This window comes from Hyperolius riggenbachi, chromosome 6 (genome assembly GCF_040937935.1).
Source record: "Hyperolius riggenbachi isolate aHypRig1 chromosome 6, aHypRig1.pri, whole genome shotgun sequence".
Lineage (NCBI taxonomy): Eukaryota > Metazoa > Chordata > Amphibia > Anura > Hyperoliidae > Hyperolius > Hyperolius riggenbachi.
Window position 1 is genome coordinate 212,195,803 of NC_090651.1, and position 27,484 is coordinate 212,223,286.

The window sequence follows — 27,484 nt, forward strand, 5'->3', positions numbered from 1 at the left end:
GCATAAATTGTAAGCAAAAAAAGTCCTGTACTAGTTACCGGTAAAGAAGTAAAAAAAAATCAAAAAAAATCAGAAGTCTAGTTCTGAGTTCTGACACATTATTTACTAGGTGCCAGTTACATTCACCATGCTGTTCAGTGGCTGGTACAGGGTTATGTTTTTTTTATATATAGAATCTGTTTCATCTTGTTGTTTACCTGAAACAAGGCAGTTTATAGAGCCTATGAACTCCAGGTCAGTTCAGATTGGGTAATGTTAATACATGCCAAAGTCTTTATTGAATACTGTACTTCTGAAACACTCATTGCTGCTTGATCATTAGACCTGTACTGTCAGATTATCACTTTTGAATATACAGTATGTTACAGCTATCATAAAGCTGGCCATACACGCATTGATCTTTACCAGCAGATGCGATCACTCTGATCGAATCTACCAGTTATCTACGAAGCAACGAGCCTGCATCAATCATAATTTTGAAAAATCAGATTTAGACAGATGGTAAGTGTTAATGGATCAGACACAGTGCTAGATTGACAGGTCATAGTATTGCACTGTATTTAACAGTGTAAAGGGGCCCATACACCTAACGATTTTCCCGCTGATATACAAATAGACAAGACAAATAACATTTATATTGCGCTTTTCTCCTTGCGGACTCAAAGCGCCAGAGCAGAGCAGCAGCCACTAGGGCGCGCTCTATTGGCAGTAGCAGTGTAAGGGAGACTTGCCAAAGGTCTCCTACTGAATTAGTGCTGGCTTACTGAACAGGCAGAGCCGAGATTCGAACCCTGGTCTCCTGTGTCAGAGGCAGAGCCCTTAACCATTACACCATCAGCCAACTGCCCACAGTGATCGAATCGGCTGTGAAATCGACGTGCACACCGCTGACAGAACGATCGATTTCCGTCCAAAATCGATCGTTCCCATCGATTCCCCTCGATCCGTCCATGCGGAAGATTTTTCTCGATCGCCGGCGGGTCGGGAGTGCGCCGATAGCGGCGTTCGAATGCCTGACGACCGACGCAATAAAGCGGGTATACATTACCTGTTCCGGCCGGCGCGAGTCCCCTGGTCCCGGCTGTCTTCTTTCCGCGCTGGGTTCCGGACCGGCTGCAGCTACACAGAACTTCCTGTCCCGGCAGGAAGTTTAAACAGTAGAGCGCCCTCTACTGTTTAAACTTCCCCTGGACAGGAAGTTCATTAGCTGCAGGAACAGTCTGGAGCCCGGAGCGGAGAAGACAGCCGGGACCAGGGGATTCGCCTCCGGCCGGAACAGGTAATGTATGCAGGGGGGGAGGGGGGGGCAGCAGCGGCAGCTCCACAGATTGTGATCGGTTTCAGGCTGAAATCGATTCTCAATCTGTTTGCAGTAAAGGTGGCCATACGATCCTTCTCTGATTAGATTCGATCAGAGAGGGATCTATCTGTTGGTCGAATCTGATGGCAAATCGACCAGTGTATGGCCACCTTAACACTGCAGTTAAATAGATTTTCCATAAATTTTCCATAGATTTCATGGGTAAAGCTTTGGAAAATGTACGTAGTGTATCTGATCAGATTCAGATCAGAGAGAGACTGATCTATTTGCCATATTGGGTGGCTAAACCTGTATTGCCACCTTAAATGTCCTTGAACATAACATTGAGTTTAATCATGCAGTTTGGTACAGTAGTGTTTTTTCAAGGATCTGAACAATCAGGTCTGAGCCCAGAGCACAAACTGCAGTTTCCAGTCTCCTTTGGAATAGTCAAAGCTTACAAGCTGCCAGATTCCTCTTCCTGAGAGGCAAACTACAAAGAAAGCATTGATAAGCATGCTGGAGTCTTTGTATTTCCTCCAGCAGCTAGGTTTCTTCTACAGCCTTCAGGCTCAGGAGTTCTTAAACAGTTATTTAGAGGAGATATGAGGTGGTTTGATTCTAGCAGTGACTACAGAGGCTGTAAGTTCATCTGAAACACGCAACTACATAGAAAGGAAAATAGATGTACCTGTAAGTGAAAATATATAAAATGAAGCTACTCATAAGAAAGGTTCATAATGGAGTGGGCCGTTGGTAGGGGTGATCAGAATTACTTACATGCGGGAGGCTGCTCTTTTGGCCTCTTCACCAATGTGGGATTCACCATTGTCCCAATCAGAAACCACAGCTGCCCCATTCTGAAGCTCCTGAGTCCTGACGCAATGCATGCTGGGAGATGTGGATGTGAGTACAGAGATCTACTCACATTTACGGACTACATCACCCAGCATGCATTTCAGCTGTCATACGACTTCACCTGGAGCTCCAAAAATGTTGCAGCTCCTGAAGAAGATGATGGATACTATGGGGGGGGGGGGGGGGGGGAGAGAGAGAGGCGCAAGTACTGGTGATTACCCCCACCAACAGCCCAGTTTATTATGATCTTCCCTTATGGTGAGCTTAATGTCATATATTTTTACTTACAGATGCTCAGTTTTCAGAAGTTACTTGTCTTTGTCCTCTTAGTGCCTTGCTCAGTATATGTTTTGAACGATTCCAGTCTCAAGCACATTCCATAAACTAAAAACTGCTCCCCCCTTGTTTCAGCAGCAAGGTGGGGAAACGGGCAGCCTTGCGTTTCTGGTGATTAGTGAACCCCTTTTGTAAATAAAACTTTCTGTGCTGCTCTGGTTTGTTCCGTGTTGTTGATTGATCAACAATCACTTTAAAATTATATTTATTTGGTTTCTGCAGTTCTGCATGCTTTATGTACATATTAATTATGAAGTATTAACACGCAATTTAACTGGCAATGCCAGTTAAATGTCTAAAAACAGTTGAAATAAATATACAGGATCTGTTTTATAACAGCCATCAGGTTTGTACATAAAATGCACCTCAGTTCAGGATCTTTACATTTTATACAGATTTACTGTCCAATTTCTGTCACTGGTAATACATTTTAAAGGGAACCTCCTCTTCATGAATTATCAGTTGCTACATTTCTGCTATTACAAAGTGCCTTCTCCTTTAAAACCCCTGAAAATGCTTTGTAAGTAGCAACAACTTACCCAAACCTGGCTGCATGCCAGTGGCCACTGTTCTAAAGCTACAGTATTTCCTATATGTGGGATACTTTCTGCTGGTTACTGGGGTTTCCGCTAGTGTACTGTATACTGCAGGAGAATGTTATGGCAGCAATCTGCACAAAAAAGGGAATCTACCACCACAGCACTTTGTTGAATGGACATATACTGTACCTTGCAGTGTCAGCATTTTTGCTTTGAACTGCAATACAAGTTTGTTTTTCTTCTCTTCGGCTGCAGCTGTTCGGGAGGTTGTGTGATCATATGACACGGAACATAGAAAGGAAAATAGATGCTTGACATGACTACTCTTCCCTGAATCCCAGCATTTCAGTAGAAGACACGTGTCCATATTAGGAGAGGACTTGTAGTTTGCAGGAAGTAGGTGTAAAATTACAGGCACCTAATGGTCTTAAAGCAAACCTGAACTGAAAATAAACATATGAGATAATTGTGTGTCTAGTACAGGCATGGGCAAACTTGGCCCTCCAGCTGTTGAGGAACTACAAGTCCCACAATGCATTGCAGGAGTATGACAGCCACAGTCATGACTCATAAAGGCAAATGCATTGTGGGATTTGTAGGTCCTTAACAGCTGGAGGGCCAAGTTTGCCCATGCCTGGTCTACTACTATTGGTACATAGAACATTGTCTCATATTTTTGTTTTCAGTCCAAAGGCTGAATTTTTAAGACTGCATTCTAAACAGGGCTTTGGAGTTGGAGTCGGGGCAATTTTGGGCACCCGGAGTCGTGGTTTCATAAACGCAGGAGTCTGAGTCGGGTGATTTTTGTACAAAATCCACAACCCTGTTAAATATTAGACTAAGGAGTCGGGGCCATTTTGGTTACCCAGAGTTGGAGTCGTGGTTTCATAAACGGAGTCGTTGGAGTCGGAAGATTTTTGTACCGACTCCACAGCCCTGATTCTAAACAGCAACTATGACAATCTGATGTAAAATTAGCTTAATTCAGCTGCATAACAAACAGTACTAACCGTTTGAACTTTGAACTGATATCTGCAGTGTTTTCTAAGCCAAACAGAAGTATGTTGCCTTCAACTTACTTTTCAGGACAATTTATTCAAATTGCTGTTTGACTGGCTTATTTGCATAGATGACAGCACTAGTATAACACAGTGTAGGAAAGAGTAAAGGAACTTGAAAACATTTACTAAGCAAAGAACAACTTGTCTCCCAAGAATCACCTGTAAGGGCGCACACCGACGCGTAAAGACAGGCACTGCGGTTACTGTCCATGTAGACCAGCTTATCCTGGCACATCTGTTTGGCTGATAACTGGTGCTAGTCGGTAAGAGACGCAGATTGTAACGATCGGTGTAACACAGAGAGGGTCTGATTATTGGTGATCTGCAGTATCACCAAGAATACAGATATATACCTGATTATTGATGATCTGCAGTATCACCGATAATCAGATATATTACTAACCTCTGGACACCTGAGAGCTAAGAGTGTTTGGTGCAACAGTAATACTTTGAGAACAATACTAAGAGGACAGGTACAAGGCAGTAAGGAATACTGCTGGAGTAGTACCTTTCAGCAGCCTGAGACTTTCCCGTGGGGAGGAGTCAGACTGGGAGAGGGAAGGACCAGAGCGTGAGTGGCACCAATGGAAGGATGCCACTGACTGATCTGTGAACTATCGCTTAACTGGGGAGATAGCTCTCAAGGTCGGACAAGCCAGGTCGGCAACACACTGACATACAAGGTACAAAGACAGGAGACTGATTCGGTAATCCTAAGGCAAGCAGGGTTTGGCAACAGAGTATCAGATATAGCCGAAGTACCAAATCAGTGAACAGAAGAGTGGTCCGGAAAGCAGAAGGTCATAACAGATAATAAACAATGCCTAGTCTTTGGTGTGAGCTCCGTGATCAACACCCTGGAACTAGTCTGAGATATAACAGAATGGTAACACAAGTCCCTAATCTTTGGGTGTGAGGTCCTTGATCATCAACACCCTGGAACTAGTCTGAAGTATAACAGAATGATAACACAGATTCTGACAAAAAGGTCTGAGTGCTTCCACGTAGTGATCGCAACGGCAGACAACCAGTGAATGACCAGCACCCAGTATATATAGCCCAGCGCTCTCCAGCGACTCCCCTAAGTGCTGGACCAATGGGAACTGGTACAATCGTCAGCTGACCGGCTTGGTCAGCTGACTCCCTTCTGGCTGTCATAAAAGTTCTGCCTCTCAACGCGCGCGCGTCCTTCTGAACCTGTGTGGACTATCAGTCCCAGCCACCCCAGACATGTCTTGCGTACCACCCGCCGCGCTGGATGCGGAATCCGCCGCACCGCTATCCAGGCATGCGGCGGTTTCTCCGCCTTCGGCCATACTAACTGATGTAGGCCCACGTGTGCAGACCGCCGCGTTGGACGCGGAAACAGCCGCCTTACTCTGAGCGCACACGGCGGATTTTCCGCGTTTTCTCACACAGATATGGGAAGATGATAAACAATTGTTAGTTTGCATTAAAAACACCAGCGTCTGGTTACCTACGTAGTTCCAATTGGTCAGAATCAAAATCTGTTTATTTTCCAAGCATGACCGGGTTGTGCCTGGAATTGTTTTTGGCAACATACAGGGTACAGATTAGGAAGGAGACACATAGCAGATTGACATAGTAGCAGCTAATGTTCGTCCTGACAGAATAATTTCAATAAGAGCATTTATAATAGCAGCAGACATTATAATAGAATAGCAGAATAACATTAATAGCAGCCGTGGTACAGCATAGTGGCAACTTCCCCCCCCCCCCCCCCCCCCCCCCAAAAAAAAACACAGGAAACAAAGACAGTATAGTAACAACTGCCAGGGAGCAGCAGCTGATCTCCTGCCGTGGCATTAACCACTTCTGTACCAGCAGTCTCTGCCCAGAGACTGCTGGTACGGTAAAACGACGCTTCCCGACAAATAGCCACTCTCGCCGGTCACGACACTGCCCAATCGCCTCTCTCTGCCGTCTCAATGACGGCAGAGTGCTGATGGTCGGTCAGGAGCCACTTTCATTTTCTCCTGACGCTGTCTATCAATGGGAGCCAATGTGATTGGCTCTCCTCGATCACGCTGTAAGGAGCCAATGAAAGTGGCTACTGACCTGTTTATGAGCAAATTGCGGTGGGTTCAGAATGGCAGGGACGCATCAGGACGCTGAATTTACATCCAGTCAGAGTGGCAGCACCACCTGCTGGACATAGATTCAAACTGCGCCAGTCCGGAACATAGCAGTGAACAGCTTGAACTATACAACCTGCTGGTAGCAGCAGCTACCAGTGGCCCAGGGTAGAAGAGAGAGTGAACGCTGAGGGTGTGGAGAGAGTTACAGAGTGACAGCTGTGGGGTAAAAAGTGTTCTGTTGTTGACTTCATGTTGAGGTCAGACGTTGTTAATTCATCATTGTTGATTATTATTATCATTCATCTACTAACTACAGCAGTCTAATGCCTAATGCTGGGCATACATGGACGGAATCTTCCAGGGCTGTAGAGTCGGTCCAAAAATCCACCGACTCCGACTCCTCAGTTTAGGATTCCACCGACTCCGACTCCTCGACTCCGACTCCTCTAATTTGCATATTACAATTTTGTTGATTAAAAGTATGTAACGTGAAATTCGTCTCTTAACTGCCAACGCTTAGGAATTTTACAAGCCAACTGAAGTGAGGATATGTAGACTACTATATTTATTCCCTTTAGACTAAAACTAGTCCTTGGTAAGAGTACTTGTAAAAGGTACAAACCGGAACAAAGAACATCTATCAGGCCCTAGGCAATGTAAGTGTGGGTACATGTAAGCAGGGCTGTGGAGTCGGGCAATTTTGGGTGCCTGGAGTCGGAGTCGGGAAAAAATGCACCGACTCCTAATGAATTTGTAACTGTAATTAAAATAGAAAATATGATAAAATGTTCTATTTCTCAGATAATAGTCATTAAAAATAATGTGTATATATACAGTAATAGCTGTGCTTAGTCCACAAAAATGAAATAAACCAATCAAAATTAGTTACTTGTGCTGCTTCAATAAAGCAGTCCCCGTATTTTTAAGGTCAGATATACATATCTGATTGTGACTGTATATATGATGTGTACACAGGAATCTCTTATATATACTAAATAACATCTTTGCTGTAAGAATAAAGCCTGATGTGTAGCTGTGTCACTAATAGAGATGGTCAATGAGATGGAAATAATTCTGCACTGATGCTGATTTATGCAAATGTATGCACTCCCTTTGCTCATGAAATCAAATAATTTGATATGTTCTTAAATTTTGGTTTGGTGACTACAAATTAAAGGGTACCTGAGACGGATGAAAAGTAAAGTTTTATACATACCTGGGGCTTCCTCCAGCCCCCTTCAGGCTAATCAGTTCCTCTCTGTCCTCCACCACCCGGATCTTCTGCTATGAGTCCTGGTAATTCAGCCAGTCAGCGCTGTCCGGCCGCTTCCGCTCCCACAGCCAGGAACATTCTGCACCTGCGCAATAGTGCTGCACAGGTGTAGTGTGCTCCTGGCGGCGGAGTGTGTGCTTGCGCACTACGCCCGACTGGCTCAATTACCTGGACTCATAACAGAAGATCCAGGTGGTGGAGGAGGACAATGAGGGACTGATTATCCTGATGGCGGCTGGAGGAAGCCCCAGCTATGTATAAAACTTTAATTTCATCTGTCTCAGGTTTACTTTGTTACACAGTAGTACTATACTCAACATATGCACTCCCCACAGAGCTGCAGGGAATCCACTGAGAATGCTGTGCACATTGAACACAGAGGTGTTGTCTATCACCCATAAACCTGGTTCAGATTGTGCATGAACAATGTGTAATAGAGGAAGAATCTCCTCATTCCCCTGCAGAGTACCTGCACATCACTCTTACATGTACCCACACTTACATTGCCTAGGGCCTGATAGATGTTCTTTGTTCCGGTTTGTACCTTTTACAAGTACTCTTACCAAGGACTAGTTTTAGTCTTAAGGGAATAAATATAGTAGTCTACATATCCTTCTCACTTCAGTTGTCTTGTAAAATTCCTAAGCGTTGGCAGTTAAGAGACGAATTTCATGTTACATACTTTTAATCAACAAAATTGTAATATGCAAATTAGAGGAGTCGGAGTCGAGGAGTCGGAGTCTGTGGAATCCTAAACTGAGGAGTCGGAGTCGGTGGATTTTTGGACCGACTCCACAGCCCTGCATGTAAGAATGATGTGCAGGTACTCTGCAGGGGAATGAGGAGATTCTTACTCTATTACACATTCTTCATGCACAATCTGAACCAGGTTTATGGGTGATAGACAACACCTCTGTGTTCAATGTGCACAATATTCTCAGTGGATTCCCTGCAGCTCTGTGGGGAGTGCATATGTAGAGTATAGTACTACTGTGTAACAAAGTAAACCTGAGACAGATGAAATTAAAGTTTTATACATGCCTGGGGCTTCCTCCAGCCGCCTTCAGGATAATCAGTCCCTCGTTGTCCTCCTCCACCACCTGGATCTTCTGCTATGAATCCAGGTACTTGAGCCAGTCGGGCGTAGTGCGCATGCACACACTCCGCCGCCAGGAGCATACTACACCTGTGCAGCACTATTGCGCAGGTGCAGAATGTTCCTGGCTGTGGAAGCGGCACGTGGCTGGACTGCGCTGACTGGCTGAATTACCAGGACTCATAGCAGAAGATCCGAGTGGTGGAGGACAGCGAGGGACTGATTAGCCTGAAGGGGGCTGGAGGAAGCCCCAGGTATGTATAACACTCTTCTTTTCATCCGTCTCAGGTACCATTTAATTTGTAGTCACCAAACCAAATTTTAACAACATATCAAATTATTTGATTTCATCAGCAAAGGGAGTGCATACATTTGCATAAATCAGAATCAACACAGAATTATTTCCATCTCATTGACCATCTCTATTAGTGACACAGCTACACATCAGGCTTTATACTTACAGCATAGATGTTATTTAGTATATATAAGAGATTCCTGTGTACACATCATATATACAGTCACAATCAGATATGTATATCTGACTTTAAAAATACGGGGACTGCTTTATTGAAGCAGCACAAGTAACTAATTTTGATTGATTTATTTCATTTTTGTGGACTAAGCACAGCTATTACTGTATATATACTGTATATATACATTTTTAATGACTATTATCTGAGAAATAGAACATTTTATCATATTTTCTATTTTAATTACAGTTACAAATTCATTAGGAGTCGGGGTCGGTGCATTTTTCCCCGACTCCGACTCCAGGCACCCAAAATTGCCCGACTCCGACTCCACGACTCCGACTCCACAGCCCTGGTCAATCTTCCTTATCAATCGAGCCGCAGATGGTCCGATGACCCACCGGATAGATTCCCCGCTCGATCCCCGCGGGCAGACAATAGCGGGGAATCGAGCAGAAGATGAGCGCCCGCGGGGACGAGCGGGGATCGTTCCAGGCGCCGGCAGGGATGTGCTGGGATTGCGCCAGCGGCTCGATCCAGCGCATAATTGCATCCGTGTATGCCCAGCATAATACACACAATGAGATTTTCCACAGAACTGAACGGAAAATCAATCAAATCAGATCGGACATACTGGAAATAATCGATCTGGTAAGAAATCTGCCAGAAAATCTCATGGTATGTATGAGGCATAACCCTTTAGGGCCCGGTCAGACTGCACGCGTTTCCAGCCGCGTTTTGGAAACGCGTGCAGGAGGCCAACACGCACGACATCAGACAGTGCATAGAGTGCACTGTCTGATGTTCACACTGCATGCGTTCCGGACCTGTGCGGTCCGGGAACGCATGCTTCACGCAGATTTTGTCAAAACGCGTGGCTGTCCCATTCACTTTTCAGTGATGGAATCAGCAACGCCCACAAACGTGGATGGCGTGCGTTCGTACGCGTTGTGGTCCGCACGCGTTCCGCACGCATGGCCATCCGCATTTGTGATCTGAACGGGCCCTTACTAGGACTTTGTTCCTATGCTATGCTCATCTCCACATGTCATTGTTTTAGGCTTCAGACTTTCTAAACTATCTCTTTTTACTAGGCAGCAATAAGGCCATAGCTGAAACGCAGCGTTCCTGGGGAAGGACGATCAATTAATACCCCCGAAATCTCCGGGGCAGTCATGGAATTTTGTGCCAGGATTTCAGGGGTATTAATTGATAGTTTTGCCGTGGGGATGCGGCATTTAAGCTATGGCCTTATTGCTGAGCCTGTGTAGATAGCCACATACTTGCAGCAAGAACTACACAATAATGTTTCAGTAATTTACAAAGGCGATAATTATAACTTACAAATTGTTTTCGGAACTTGTCTTGTTTAATTTTGGGTTTAGTTGGACTATTAAGTAACCATTTGTACAAACAGATAAAATATCAGGCATCACGTACCTTCGGGGGCTGCTCCATAGTCCCCGTCTTTATGCATCCATCTTCTCTAGACAGACTCAGATGCCGTGGTGCATGGCGGGAGATGTGTTTGCATCAAAGGACTACATATCCAAGCATGCATTGCAAATGTAACACATGAGAGAGACAACATTGTTGAAAATAAATCAGGGCTGTGGAGTTTGATTCAAGGAGTCGGAGCAATTTTGGGTACCTGGATTTGGAGTCTGAGTAGGTGGTTTCATAAACTGAGTAGGAGTCAGGAGTCGGATGATTTTTGTACCAAATCCTTAGTTCTGGTAAGTAGTCGGAGTCGGAGCCATTTTGGGTACCTGGAGTTGGAGGTTTCAAAAAACTGAGGCGTCAGAGTTGGTCGGATGATTTTTGTACCGACTCCACAGCCCTGAAATAAATATCTGTGTAAGATTTGTAATAATATGAAACTATAATTAAGAAAGTTACATAAATGACAATGCATCATGCTTAAATGTGAAAGTGAAGCTTATATCAAGTTTATGTACAGAATAGCATAGCAAAAATAGAGATTCTGGATTGTGTTTATTTCCCTCAACCAGCTGCAATGCTGCAAAGTCAATACTCTTCTTTTAGACCACAATTCTTTCAGCAGTACCATTAAATACCAGTCCTAAGAGATTCTGGCTCCTACCGCTATAATTGCATTGTACTATTTTGCAGATTTGTAAGCTGAATATTTCTGCTAAGATTCCTCATATTGTACCACATCTAAACCTACTGGCAGCCAGAACTGTTGATACTCAGCAGTATGGGTCCATAGACTCCAGCTGTTGATGTCAAATTCTGAGCCTACTATTCATGTTCCTCAGCAGAATAGGGGTAAGATTGTGAGCCCCTCCGAGGGATAGTTATGCCTAGTACACACTATACAATTTTCTGTAAGATTTTCTGTTAAGGGGGCCATACACTAGCTGACCAACCAATCGACCATCCAGTTCGATTATTATAATCGAATTGGATGAAAATTGGTGCTGCCAAGTGCATGCTCGACCGACAAAGCGACCAATTTCGGGACAGGAATTGGCCGCGTGGTCGATCGCGCATCCTGGAAAATTTCGGGCCGAAGTTGATTGGTCGGGTGCACGGCGGTACGGCGGCCGAATTGCGAACGAACGACGACATGACGAAACCCCTGCTGCTGCAATGTATAAATGTATGTAGTGTAGTGCATTTATACATTACCTGTCTGGTGTCAGCCTCCACGCGGTTTCCGTCCATCTCGCCGAGTTCCGCATACACGCTATGCGCCGCTAGCGTGTATGCGGCTGTTACTCGGCGAGATGGACGGACACCGCGCAGAAGCTGCTACAGGACAGGTAATGTATAAATGCACTACACTACATACATTTATACATTTTGGGGGCAGGGCGGACGCGGCTGATGATTTCATGCTGAAATCGGACGGGAATCGGCCTGTAGTGTATGGGCAGATTGGACTAGAGACAATTTTATCTCTAATCAGATTCGATTAGAGATAAATTTGTCTCTTGGTCGAATTTGCCCATAATCGTTCTAATGTATGGCCACCTTTTAAGGGGCCCATACACTGGTCGATTTCAGCCGTCGATCGACCGATCGATTCGATCAAATCAATCGGAAATCGATTGTCGATTCTGACATCTGTTGGAAATCTGTTCCTAGTGTGTGGCACACATCAGATTCCTGTCAGATTCCGACTTGACAGGCATCTGACAGAAATCTATCTGATGGTTGAATCTGCTGCAAATCTATACGTTTATGGCTACCTTTAGTATGCCAGATAGATAATTTCCAACATGTTGGAAATTATCTATCTAACCATCTGTCTGCCTAGCAATTAAGCATTGTTCTACTCAGCAGGCGATAACCAGAAGACAATGCATCAGAGATAATGACCAATCTCTACCAGTACTTTACAGAAAATAATCTAATTACAGAAAATCTTACAGAAAATCTAGCAGAAAACTGTATGGTGTGTACTAGGCATTAAGTGACAAGACAATATACTCTGTACAGTGCTGCGGAAGTTGTTGGCACTATATTAATAATAATAATACATGAAGAGTCATCAAGACAGGTTACATGTTTCCGTTTGTTCAGTTTTGGTGAACCTGTGCCCACTGCAGTATGTTTTCTGTTTGATAGTAAGTGGTTGGATTTGTTGCACAGTATGAGATTCTTTCTGCTCAACGCAATTCATAAAAGTGCAATTAACTGAGTAATCATAGGGTTTCTGTCAGTTAGAACTAGTCTGGTCATTTTACATCTGAAATCTTCTAATACAGCTTGAGTTGTGGTTCTTGTATCGTCTGACCCTACTCTGCAAAAGCAAGCACAATAATAAGCTTTATATACACTACAATTCTCAGAAGCTTAAAAATATCTTTAGTGTTTGCTTTGGGTGGATCTGGCCTGCGGATGGTGGCAAATAGGCCTGAGGTTTCTGGTTGCAAGCCCCTGTGAGGTAAACACAATAGCAAATAGATGAATAAATCCACAATGGCAATTCCTTAAGAGGCAATGGGCAAACATAGGTGTGTCTTTGCATGAACCATTGTACTGGGTGACATTCGTTTTCTGTCTGCACAAAGCTCTACTAGATCTGCAAGTATGCTGAGGATCGTGTTCTGGCAGCATACCATGCAGCACTTTGCATAGTACTTAAATCCACCCAAATTTGTAACCAAAGGAGCTCACAATCTAATGTTCCTACATAAACATGCTCACGATAGAGTCGGCTATAATTTAGGACTGGTGTGGTCTGAAATGTCAGCTGGTAACTGATGTATAGACTTTTTTTGATGTTTGATTTATAAAGATATAGAGCTGAGTGTGGACCCTTCACATTTTGTACTTGCCATTAAGGCCAGAATAGCACTTGGATCTTACATGGCCGCTGCCAGTAGGTTGATCAGGGTTACTCCCTTTCTCTGTTTGCTCAGGGGCCTCAAAACCTGCAAGTGCATGCTTAGGAGGAAACCCATTTAAACACCGAGCAGGTGTACAGGCTAATGTACACAGCTCATTCTGGAGGTAGGACTACAGTGCTGTATGGCAAAGTGCTAAACACTATGCCCTGGTCTTGTAACTTTCCAGTTTCCTCTTGTGATCGGTCACTGTGAGCTGGAGATTAAGAATGTTACTGCATTGTAAATGGAGTTCATGTGACCCGGCTTATGGAACATGTGCTCTGGATGCCAACATACACTGGCACTGCTGCTATGTAGGTCACACAAAAGAGATTTCCGCTCCCAGAGTGAATTAAAACAAATCCCGAAAAGTATCCCCCATTTTAACAGCTTAAAGGCTATGTCTTAAAAATGTGGTGGTCTAATACATTTTCCAATGGTGAAGAAAACGAAAACACCAAAACTAACAAATCCACGCTGAACACTGCATTCACTTGTGTTAGTGTGCTTACAATGTCTTAATATGAGGACCTCACAGCAATTGATGTAACTTTTTCCTTAGTTTTCATTCAAAAGATTTTACCGTATACAAAATACCCTTTTAGCACCTAGCAGTTTAAAAATCACCAAAAAGTAACTATAGTAAAATAATAATTGATTTTCTCTTGTTGGACTCAAAGTGCTCAAGTGCTGCAGCCACTAAGGATGCGCTCAAGGGGGCACCCTGCAGTGTTTTTGGGACGATTGGGGCTGAAAAGATGTTGGTATTGTGTGAAACTGTCTCCGATCCCTGTGGGTGACAGACCTTGTTGGTGCATATGAGGCCTTACTCCTTGATTGCTCTGAACACACAAAGCAGCTGTTCTCTCTACATGGGGTGCAGACATTGGCCTCAATTCACTAAGATCATGCTGGAGATAATAGGGCAAGAGAAAACTTACCTCCACACAGTAAGAGAGTTATCTTCTCTCTTCATTCCTTACGTAACCTCTTCTGTAGTTAATTTAGTTATTTTAAGGATTAAAGAGTTAACCTAAAGACAGAACAGTTAACTTTAGGTTTGCCTGAGGTAAAATGTTTCCTGAATACTACATGCCTTATCACTATGGTAACAACTCTAGAAGAGTTATTAAAGACAGGAGATAAGCTTAGTGAATTGAGGCCAATATGACTTGCCACAAGGGACAGGATGAAGAGATCGTTATGGTGCCCATCCACTACCCAGATAGTGTTAGATGAGGTTAAACAATAATTAACCACTTGAGGACCCACCCTTTACCTCCCCTTAAGGACCAGCGTTATTTTTTGTGATCTGTGCTGGGTGTGCTCTGCAGCCCCCAGCACAGATCAGCTGGCACACAGAGCGATCAGATCGCCCCCCCTTTTTTCCCCCCTATGGGGATGAAGTGCAGGGGGGGTCTGATCACTCCTCCTGTCTGGCATGTTGCGGGGGGGGGGGGGCACCTCAAAGACCCCCTCCGCGGCGAAATTCCCCCCTCCGCGGCGAAATTCCCCCCTCCCTCTCCTATCTGCTCATCCCCGGTGATTGGGGCTGCACAGGACGCTATCCGTCCTGTGCAGCCAGTGACAGGCTGTCCCCTGTCACATGGCGGCGATCCCCGGCCGCTGATTGGCCGGGGATCGCCGATCTGCCTTACGGCAGCGCCGTACAATGTAAACAAAGCGGATTATTTCCGCTTGTGTTTACATTTAGCCTGCGAGCCGCGATCGGCGGCCCGCAGGCTATTCACGGAGCTCCCCGCCGTGAATTGACAGGAAGCAGCCGCTCGCGCGAGCGGCTGCTTCCTGATTAATCAGCCTGCAGCTGGCGACGCAATAGTGCGTCGCTGGTCCTGCAACTGCCACTTTGCCGACGCGCGGTATGAGTGCGCGGTCGGAAAGTGGTTAAATTAAATAATTAAAAAATAATTTCCAGATATTGCTCATTAACTTGTTTTTCCAGTTTTCTGTGTAAGATATTAGACACGATTTGAACACAAGTCTTGTTAAGATCGATCTCGCAGCTGAAGTCGCAACCTTTTTTTACTGCTTGATGCAGTACAAAGCTATGAAGAACTCTTATCACGCTGCTGCCCCTACAGCACACTACAATTTGTCCTGGCAGAATTTTTGTTTAAGAAAGATCATTACTAATGAAGCTTTAATTTGAATATTTGTCAGGGTTTGAATTATTTGTAATTTGTGTACATTTATCAACTACTTAAACACTGCATTATTTTGTGTTTTGTTTTTGTTTTGTTTTTTTGTCTGATTTCTTTTAAAGAAGTGTCCTAACTAATTCTATGTATTTCTTCTCTTTGCAGGCTCTCGCTGCCAATGCAGCAGCCGGGTTTGCAGTGTCAGAGCCTCAGGTGGCCATGTTCTGTGGGAAATTAAACATGCACGTCAATGTTCAAAATGGCAAATGGGAGCCAGATCCTACTGGGAGTAAAAGCTGCATTAAGGAAAAGGAGGATATTCTAAAGTACTGCCAGGAGGTGAGTCATTATATACTTCTTAATTCTGTATCCTATTTTCATTTCTGGCACTAGATATGTTCGTGTATCAAGAAATAGAAGAAATAAAATCAAGGGTGGGGTGGGAAGAGGATGTTTTTGCAATTAAAGTATTTCATAGTTATGAAAGATAATAGGCTTTATTTTTCACTGCAGTGTGACAACACAGAATTCCCTGATGCATGAATCCTGTGAATCTGTCCACCACTGGCAGGCCCCAGCTCCCTGCACTATGCTAATATCATGATCATGGATGCAGTTTTTACTTGTCTCTTTTTTGCTCACTGTATTGCCACATGAAGGATGATTGACAATGGAACAGCTGAAGATGCTTATGCAGATTCAACCATCAGATAGATCCCGCTCTAATCAAAATATGATCAGAGGGATTTGTTATTGCAACAAACTATATGTTTTGTTTGTGCGTTTTTTTTTACTTAACCTCCTTAGCAATAACCCCAAGTCAGGCTCGGGGCAGAAAAAACGCAGCTCAGAGCGGTAACCCTGAGCCTGACTCGGGATAGCCGCCGGGATCTCTATGCAGAGCATTGCTGCGGTGTTACAAATCACCTCCCTCGGGATCAAGATGGCGGCAGTCCATTTCCTTCCTGTCCTCTGAGGCTCTGGGTCCCTCTGATGAGATCGCCGTCTGTCGTCATGATGACAGCTGGCAATATCCCTATAAAGTTACACCAAGAGGACAGAGGGAGAACTGCAGTGCTGGATCTTAGGGAGTTGCAGGAGCTGCTGCAGGCTCTCTGGGGGTGTGATGTTTTTTTGCTTGCTTTTAGGGTCTAAAAACAAATGAATTTTTTTTTTAACTCTTTCAGACCCTAAAATCTGGAAGAAATCATGCCGCCAGGGAGGTCAATGTGGAAACATGGTAGAAATGGCAGTCCATCTTAATCAATGAGCTTATTCACATCACTGGCTGCCCACTGCATTTTTCCGCATGCTGTTAGCGGTTTTACATGAAAATGTATTAAAATGTTGGGGGCATACATATTGTAATGTATGTGAAAGCTCATGGTATGTGTCTGAAAATGTAATTAGTGTGAATGTAAACTACTTTCATTCACTACTAGAATACACCTTTGCAGGCTCGTACTGACCCAGCGAAGTGCCGATGTAATGATCGGTAGGCCTTTTATAAACACTATGACGTCACCTGTCACGTGACATTGTGGGCCCCTCTCCTCTCTGCACTCCCTGTGTCTGTGCCAGCAGGGGCTTAGTGGAGGCTAAGGAGGAACTTCGCCTGGCCAGCAGTCGCATCATGAAAAATGCTGCTGGCACAGAAATATAAGTAGATGGGCCCTGGAAGCAGTGAGTCATGTGACAGTCACATGACTCACAGGCACACAGATGGGTGGCTCTCAGCTGCAGTGAGGGGATTTTCAAAGAGATGTGAGAGAGCTGGCTGGCTGGGTGTTCCGAGGAGCACAGGAGCTGATACTGGGCTGTGAAGAAGGAGATCGTGAGGGAGATAACAGTGATCTGCCAGAAGAGAAGGAGGGAATATCCCTGACAGAGCAGAGGCAGATAAGATAAGAACGGACAGTGACAATGGAAGAGGGAAAAGTGTAAGGAACTGAAGCATTGCAGAGAGAGAGGACAGCTATTACACATGTATACAGGAGGAGGAAGATAAAGGACAGAAAATATAAACAATAACTGGTAAAAGAATGACAGAGGAAAGATGAACTTGTAGACAGCAGAGAAGACCAAGCAGGAAGAGAATGCAGAGAAAAGAGCAGAGCTCATCTATGCAGATAGTTTGCATTACAACTAGGCCACTGTATACAGACAAGAGAAGGCTGGTGAGTTCTGTATGATGTATTGCCAGAACTATTTTGGTCCACATGTATGCTTAAAGGAGTCATCAGGCAAAGTAAATGACAGCCCATTTACTTACCTGGGGCTTCCTCCAGCCCCTTGTACCTGACTGTGCCATGCTGACAGCTCCATTCTCTGCCACTGGCCCGGGGTCCTCGCACGGTGCAGAGGACGACCCCGAGGTGGTCCTTACTGCACCTGCGTAAAGGGTCACTGTGAATCAAGCCCACGTTCACGCAGGTGCAGTAAGGACGACCTCTGGCTTGTCCTCTGCACCGTGCAAGGGACCCAGGGCCGGTGGAAGAGAATGGAGCTGTCAGCGTGGGAAAGTCAGGTGTTAGGGGCTGGAGGAAGCCCCAGGTAAGTAAATGGGCTGTCATTTACTTTACCTGATGACTTCTTTAAAGGAAGCATCCAAGCAGCTAAAAAAAATGAACTCTACTTACCCCAGGCTTCCTCCAGCCCCTGACAGCCTATGTGTGCTTCGCCGCAATTCCAGTGTCTCGGGATCCGCTCCATTTCAGATGCCAAATGGTCCCCTACTGCGCCTGTGCGAGTGCTGCTGTCAGTCACGCCCACATGGTCTGGATTGTTCTGCGCAGGCGCAGTAGAGGCCGACCTGGCGTGGTCGGCCTCTGAAACAGAGCATATCCCAGAACACCGGAACTGCAGCGAGCGACATATTGGCTGCCAGGGGCTGGAGGAAGCACCGGGTAAGAAGAGCTCATTTTTTTAGCTTCTCAGATGCTGCTTTTAACCTCAGTGAAGAGTCTAACTGATATTTTAATGTTCCTTTGTGAACTCTGGCTTTGCCTGAAAAGAAAGTCTTCTGCAGCACTTTACAAAGTACATTGACTGTACTCAAAGGAGCTCACACTCTTATCCTACTATAATAGTCTAATACCCTACCATATTATTATGTATTTATGTAGCACTGACATCTTCTGAAGCACTTTACAGGGTACATAGTCATGTCTCTGACTGTCCTCAGAGAAGCTCACAATATAATCCTACCATAGTCAGTCTAATGGCCTACCATATTATTATTATTACTGTATGTATTTATATAGCACTGACATCTCCTGCAGCACTGTACATAGTACATAATCATGTCACTGACTGTCCTCAGAGAAGCTCACAATCTAATCCCTACCATAGCCTGTCCAGTGTTCTCCCCAGAAATTATTTCCAGCCGGGTGGCAGAAAAAAGTAGCCGGGTGGGGCAAGATGAGAGAATGCAGAGCCGATGCTTCTGTGCGCAACTCTGCTTACAGCATAGGGGGAGGTGAGCTGATAACAGCCGGGTGCTCACCAAAACTAGCCGGATGGAGCACCCGCCTAAAAGAGCGTGGGGAGAACACTGCTGTCTAATGTCCTACCATATTATTATCTAATTATATATTACTGACACCTTCTGCAGCACTTTACAGAGTACATAGTCATGTCACTGACTGTCCTTAGAGGAGCTTACAATCTATTCCTACCATAGTCATAGTCTAATGTCCTACCATATTATTATATACTTATATAACACTGACATCTTCTGCAGCACTGTAAAGAGTACATAGTCATGTCTCTGACTGTCCTCAGATGAGCTCACAATCTAATCCTACCATAGTTATAGTCTAATGTCCTTACATATTATTATGATTATGTATTTATAGAGCATTGACATCTTCTGCAGCACTAAACAGAGTAAAAGGGACTGTATAGGGGAGGGAGGGGGACCACTATGCAACTAGGTGATGCTGTTATGGAGACCACTGAAGTAGGGTATGTGTGCGGCAAATCATGGGGCGCATGGGCCCCAGGCTGAAATTTCTCTGGTGGGCCCCCAGTGTCCCAGTCCGACTCTGCACCTTTGCCACCTACATACACCCAAAAAAAGCATTTCAAGTCAGACTGAGCTTAGATTGAAGAGTTGAACAGTGTTTTAAAGTAACAGTAAAGTGAACCTCCAGACTAAAAATCTACTCGGTAGCACTGAAAAAGCTTGCTTTTTCTTTAACTGCTTCACAGCATCAGAACTTTGTTTTTCTTACCCAAGCCTCATTTTTAGCTGCACAGAAGAAAACTGCCCGGCATTTTTCCCCTGAAGCTGTGCAAAGCGTGATGGGATTTCTGATGATGTTCTTGTTCTGCTGTTTTGGCACAAATTTTTGTGTTGTAAATTTGAGATTTGAAGCCTAGTGCGTGCAGCTGGGGGGGGGGGGGGGAGAGATTATCAGGACAGTTGGAACTGTGTCTCATGCTCCCTGTCACCTCCTTTCAACCAAAAAGATGGCTGCCCCCATGAAATCACAAACATTTGCCTGTTCTTTTAAAACCGGGTGGGTAGGAGATTTTATTACCCATCTATTTTAATTAACATAACTAATGTAACTTAATGACAGTAGGTTTGTTTAGGCTGAAGTTCCTCTTTGGTAGAGATATTATTTCTTTTTAAAAAGGCAAAATTAAGTTTGACATTTGATGATGTCCTGAATAATTGCGGTGGCAGTTTTTGAACTTTTCTGTTACCGATTGTGATGCCATCCACATTTTGATCTTTTTACATTAAAATCGCCAGGGTGGCGTGCAGACAGTTTTTCAATTTTTTTTTTTGTGAATCATTGTAGCTAACTGAAAGTTAGCCACATGATTCACCTCTAGAGGGCGCATCTGCCCATCTAGTTCGATCGCCGCCGGCTTTTATAGCAAGCAGAAAATCCCGTTGTTGTTAAACTGAGCGCGCCCAGACTGGTGCTTCTGCTCTCTAAGGCTGCTCCAGACATTACATCTAATTTCTGCTACTTTAAACCTCTTAATGGAAAGACTGGACCGAAATTTCAGTGGATTCTAATGTATCACTTCTCCAGCAACACCTATAACCTTTCAGAACACCTGGATTACTTGGGATGGCAAAGATTTAAGCTGGATTGGATCTTCCTTGGGATCACACACTGCTGGACACTGCACACCCTCCTTGGAATTGACCTGAGACATTAAAGACTTTCTGCCTCTTTGTGCCCACCCTCTCCCACCCTGTGAGTAACTTTCATCGATTATCTACAGCATCTATGCTCAATAGACTATATTTTTCTACATATATTCTATATTATATCTTCAAACTCCTAAACAAAGGACTGTGTTTTCAAATCCATGCTGTCCATCTATACATCTCTGTGTAAGGACAATTCAGTCTATAGAGGCCCTTTGATCTCTGCAGGCTACCAGCCACAGCTGAGAAAGTTCACACCTTGACTCTAAATAGGTCCTTTCTTAGCAGAAGCCCTGAGCTGTCTCTTGTCCATCCTAATGTGTAAACATCAATATTCAGCAGAGAGACTTCTAGCTGTATACCAACCAAGAAATATTTATCCAATTGACAAATCAACAATAATTCTACTTAAGTCTGTTGGAATCCTCAGAAAGACAACAAGAGGATCCAGAGGACGTGGGAAAAGACGTTCTTCACTGCAGAACCAAAATAACTGTGACAAAATCTACAGAGTACACCCAGGCAACAACCTTAAGGCCCCGTTCACACTGCACGCGTTTCCAGCCGCGTTTTGGAAACGCGTGCAGGTGGCCGACACGCACGACATCAGACATTGCATAGAGTGCAATGTCTGATGTTCACACTGCATGCGTTCCGGACCTGTGCGGTCCGGAAACGCATGCTGCACGCATTTTTTGTAAAAACGCATGGCTGTCCCATTCACTTTTCAGTGATGGGATCAGCCACGCAACGCATACGAACGCGGATGGCGTGCGTTCGTACGCGTTGCGGTCCGCATGCGTTGCGGTCCGCGTTCTGCAGTCTGAACGGGGCCTAATAGCTCCAGCACAATCCAGCAGAGATGACAGCACATCTGGAGACTGTTCTGTCCTGGAGCCCTCAATCTCAGACCCTAGCTCCCAGGGTAGCCCCATCAAGGCTGTCCTCTGCAACGTCAGATCAATAAACAACAATACAGCAATCATACATGATCTAACAGTCTTCTGATCTGGCCTGCCTGACTGAAACCTGGCTTTCTGAACCATTTGGCCCCACCCTGGAGGCCGCCGTGCCAACAAACTATTCCGTGATATACTCCAACAGGAAAGAACGCAGGGGTGGAGGGGGTTACACTTTGCTTTAGATCAGCTCTGAAAATCAGACCACTTACTGTAGGACCTACCAACTCGTTTGAATGCTTGGGGGTGCAACTTTCAGCTGAGAAAAACATTAACATATTGCTGATCTACCGCCCACCAGAAAAATACTCAGACTTCCTTAAGGAACTTGTAGATCTCCTATGCAACCTAACACTGGAACACCCCAGATGGATTGTTCTTGGAGATTTCAATACATGGGTGGATGACTCCTCTTCACAATTTGGAATAGAGCTACCTCGTGCCTTACATGAACTGGGCTTCCTCCAATCAATCAGCTCTGCTACTCACAGGAAAGGTCACACTCTGGACCTTATATTCCATACTGGGCTGTCAATAGCCAATGTGGAAATTAATCCTGTTGCCTGGTCAGACCATCACACTATCCACTTCTTCCTCTCCATACCAGCTGTCAAACACCAGGTCAAGAATCAAATAAAATACCGCCGCTTAAAAGGGCTAACACCTCAACATATCCGAGATAACCTTAGCTTTGATGAATTGACTGACTCCAGCTTGGACCCTGATACTCTGGTGTTTAAATACAAAAAATGTGTGTCCTACACCTTTGAGACCATTGCTCCTCTGCGCACCAAATATCTTACTCCACACCATCATGCACAGTGGTTTGATAACGCTATAAAAGAGCTGAAAAGACAAGGCCGAAAACTTGAGAGACTGTGGCGCAAATCTCAGTCCCCAGAAGACAAACATGCCTTAATCCTCCACTTGAAGAACTTCCAAAAGGTAATCGCGGGAAAAAAATCATCCTTTCTATCACAAGAGATTGCAAATGCAGTTAACAAACCAGCCCAACTGTTCCGCACAGTGGAAAAACTCTGCAACCCGGCATGTCAAAAACTTAATATCCAGTCTTCAAAGGACCTCTGTGACCAATTTGCCCATTTCTTCACAAAGTCTCCGCTATAAGGACCGCCATCCAACTTACAGCATCTGAGCCTAATATAGCGCCGAAGACCATTAGCAGAGACAAAGTAACACCTTGGTCAAACTTCAAAGAAATTGATGAAGTCACATCAAGCATCCTCCTTCACCTCCGCCTAACTACATGTGACCTGGATCCTGGCCCAACACAGTTCATGTTGAACTGCCCCGACCTGTTCGTACCGGTATTCCTCAAAGTTGTTAACTGTTCCTTACAATCAGGGATATTTCCTGCTTTACTGAAGGAAGCAATAATCAGGCCTCTCCTCAAAAAACCCTCCCTGGACCCAGATGCAATGACCAGCTACAGACCTGTCTCTAACCTCCCCTTTCTGGGCAAGCTAATTGAAAAAGCTGTTTACCTCCAGCTAGACGCCAAAATCCTACAAAACAGTTATGACCCATTCCAGTCTGGCTTCAGGAAACACCACAGCACTGAAACTGCCCTCATCCAAATATGCAACCACCTGCTCATGGCAAGAGACAGAGGAGAGTGCTCGATCCTCATACTGCTAGACCTTTCTGCAGCCTTTGATACAGTTGACCATGACATCTTGATAAACAGGCTACAGGAATACTGCGGCATTGATGGTATAGTTCTTCAGTGGTTCCAATCCTTCTTGAGTGGCAGAACCCACAAAGTGTCTATGGGGCCCTTCCTGTCCACCCCTGTATCACTTAAGTATGGGGTGCCCTAGGGCTCAATCCTCTCTCCCCTGCTTTTCACAATTTACATGTTACCGCTTGGAAAACTAATCCAAAAACATGGCCTGACATACCACTGCAGATGACGCCCAACTATATCTTTCCTTCAAGCCTGGTGTGACAGACCCAACTCTAACTATAAACGCCTGCTTACGTGAACTACAGCAATGGATGAATGACAACTGGCTGAAACTAAATGCAGACAAAACTGAAGTCCTTCTGATTGGAGGGCAGAGCATGATAACAAAACAACTTAACTTGCAGTCTTCATCACTGGGAATAGGAGGCACGGATCTACGCAGCTCTGATCATGTGCGTAGCCTGGGAGTTCTAATTGATGGGAATTTAAACTTCAGAACTCAAATCTCTGCTGTGGTGAAATCATCCTATTTTCACATGAAGAACATTGCAAAAATCAAGCACCTCATCCCCCCAGAAGATCTGCCAACCTTAGTCCATGCCTTCATCACATCCCGACTGGACTACTGTAATGCTCTCTACACTGGCCTTCCAAAAAAGGTCTTGTACCGCCTACAGCTGATACAGAGTACTGCTGCCAGACTGCTAACCAACCAACCCCGTCACTGCCACATAACGCCAGTCCTGCACTCCCTTCACTGGCTACCTATAGAATGGAGGGTCCTATTCAAGATCGACCTACTGACATTTAAATCCCTGAAGCATTGGGAAGCCTCCTCGTGGTGCCCCTGGATAGTGCTAATGTAGCATGAACTAATTCCCGCAGGGCGATTGCTTTGCGGTTTTGGTTTTTGACCCTGCATATTTAGGCATGCGAAAGCAAATGCATATTTGCATGAGCAATGTCTCGTGATTAGCCAATAGGCCAAATTTGCAAAGCCAGATTTGTCAGGTTCACTTGGTTGATGCACACATTTCCTTTCTGGTGTAATTAAATCCCTGAATAATCTGGGCCCTGGATACATGAAAGACATGTTGCAGCTGCGTAGCAATCCCCGCATTCTCAGATCCACAGGTTCTAATAATCTAGTCATACCCAGAGTCCACTTGGAAACTTTTGGTCCCAGAGCCTTCTGTCATGCTGCCCCTGCGTTTTGGAACTCCCTACCTCAACAGATCAGGACAGCTCCATCCTTGGCCATGTTTAAATCCAGACTGAAAACCCACCTGTTCAGTTTGGCATTTGCAGAATTATAACTTTTGTTGTGTGAATACTTCATCCTACTACCAATTACTGAATCTGAGAGAGCCTAAGCGCTTTGAGTCCTATGGGAGAAAAGCGCTATAGAAATGTTATTGTATATTGTATTGTATTGTATTTTCTGCTTGGCTTCCCTCGTCGCCATGTCAACATTCGGGATGACATCATCCATGTCATGGCGTCGGGGGTGTCCGATCCAGCCCCATAGCGCAGCCTGGCACTGATTGGCCAGGCTGTGCAAGGGGTCTGGGCGGGGGGGGGCTCCCTTATGCCGTCGCTAGTGGCAAATCGCCACGGAGCGGCAGCGATCAGACTCTACACGCAGCTAGCGTGTATGAAAAAAAATGATCAAAAATAAGCCCGCAGGGGCCGGAGAAATCCACTGTGGCGGTAATGAACGAGCAGAGCTCGTCATTACTGCTAAGGTGGTTAAACTAGCTACCGTCGTTCTGCCCTAAACCATTTCTTTTGAAGAGCACTGCTTGCATGAATGTTGCGGTTATCACCTACCACTTCTGTTTTGTCAGCCTCTAGATTCTAGAGGCTGACAAAAAGGAAGTGAAGAGGAAAGGAGCCTAAACCCCTGTGTTGGACAGAGGGGGCGATCTTGACAATACTGTGCACGTCTGTGTAGTTGTCATCAGATGGTGCTGCTCTCTTGGGTGCCACTTTAGGTGGTATATAATCTGCAGTAGACAGTGGGATGTGGGGGATGGGAGGAAAAACAAGGGGTGGGGGGAGAGCGCACTCAGGTTGTCATTCAATAAAAATGGCCAACCCACATTTCCTAACCCACCCACGACTGCCTGACAGTGCAGCCGCCTATAACGGCATCACAGCACTCAGGCTAGGTGGAAAATATACCAGAGCAGCGGCCTGCTACTACAGCTCTGAAGGAGGCTATAGTCTGCACGCCTTGTGGAGGAGGACTTCTGCCAAGACTTGGTCCCCGGTCCAAGTGGGACAAAGCCTTTCTGCTGGCCACCCCGTATGGGACAGTCAGCCACAGATCCAGGTGAGAATATTCCACGGCCGACTGGTCATTTTTATTGAATGACAACCTGAGTGCGCTCTCCCCCCACCCCTTGTTTTTCCACCCATCCCCCCACATCCCACTGTCTACTGCAGACAAAGTAAGAGGGGATTGATAATCACAACTAGAGTCTAGAAGAAGACTGAATGCGATTGAAGAGACATTGAAGAGACATTGAAGAGAATGACGATGCACATTTTCGTTGGGGGAATGAGGATGAAAAATCGTATGCAAATACATGCACAACAAAGTACGGAACATTTAACTAGTGGAATTGTTTGTTTTTTTTTCATCACTAAGAGTTGTTGGTTTTGCTCCATGTGGACATAGAGGAGACACTTTTGTATAGAGTGTACATGGAATTCACAGGCACACCAGACCTGCCGAAATGGACTAAGCCATTTACATTTAAATTGTGGTGCTTATTTCCACTAGTCCATGTCAAATTTTTCGCCGAATGCAATCACCGGCGCATGCAATTCTCATTGCTCTCTGTTCCCGACATCTACAGCGCAAACGGCAGCCAGTGGAAATTGCTTCTTGCGCGATTGCAGACGGAAGCGCAAGTAGCAATGGAAAAGGATCCTAAATTATTATCGCAGATGGCTGTAAAGGTGCGTATGCACCTCCAACATTTTTGAACAACTTGTCGTCCGAGCTACTTGGAGTGTAAACAACAAGTCGTTCAGAGGTCATGTACACACTGACCAACAGAGCGGCTGATATGCTAATTTACATGTCGTTTAACCAAATTGATGATGGACAATGGGATGGATAGAACAATGGACTAGATTAAATGACTGATCAAACGTTGTTTGAACTTCTGTTAGTTGGACAAATTACTTAAGCCCCGTCTACACGAGGCGATCCGGCTGCTCGATTAGCCGCCAGGTCGCCTCTTCCGCATGCCCGTGCGTGCGTCGGATTCGATCCGCCCCCGCGCCGCTCCGCTTATCTTCCGCTCGATTCCCTGCCATTGTCCCCTCGTGGGGAACGAGCAGGGAATCGGCGGCGGCAAAATCGGACCTGAAGGATCTCATCAATCGAGCCGCATCAGCGGCTCGATTGATAAGGAACATCGCTCCGTGTAGACAGAGCTTAAAGGTGGCCACACACCATACAATTTTCATGCAATCTGGCTGTACAATAAATCACCAAGTGCTGTTATACTACATGGATGTTGGTAAGATTTTATAAAAATTGTAGTCAGATTGCATGAAAATTGTATGGTGTGTGGCCATCTTAAGAATGGTTTGTACACATATACGGACCTAAAGACCCACAATTTTTTGTCCTATTCGATTCATTGATTTGATTCAATCTGACATGTCCGATCGGGATTCGATTCAATTTGCCATTTGCCATTGCAAAACAATGGCAAATTGAATCAAATCGAATCCCGGTCAGACATGTCGGATTGAATCTAATCGAATTAATTAATCGAATCCAATCGGACAAAAAATTGTATGGTGTAGATGGGGCTTAAAGGTACATACAGACGTCGGATTTTTAATACTGGATGTCAATGATCCGCTTGGCAGATCGTTCAAATCCAGTCTTATCAGCTGAACGACCGACCGTACACACGCCTGATTTGACGTCCAAACGACTGGACGTTCAAACCTCCAAACGAGCAGTCGTTTAGAAAAATCTGATGTGTGTACGAGCCTTAACAGTCGTTTGAATGACAGTTGGTCCAACGGATCCACTGAGCGGATCGGGCAAACTGGCTGTTATCA

General features: G+C 45.0%; 1 protein-coding gene across 4 annotated transcripts in view; it reads left to right on the top strand.

Moving 5' to 3' along the window:
- Positions 1 to 27,484, top strand: part of APLP2 (amyloid beta precursor like protein 2) — a 191,174-nt gene that overhangs the window by 92,702 nt on the left and 70,988 nt on the right. For all 4 annotated transcript variants that reach the window (XM_068240380.1, XM_068240381.1, XM_068240382.1 and 1 more), the window contains exon 2: positions 15,718 to 15,891. In XM_068240380.1, the coding sequence (XP_068096481.1) occupies positions 15,718 to 15,891 (174 nt within the window). The remainder of the gene's footprint in view (positions 1 to 15,717; positions 15,892 to 27,484) is intronic.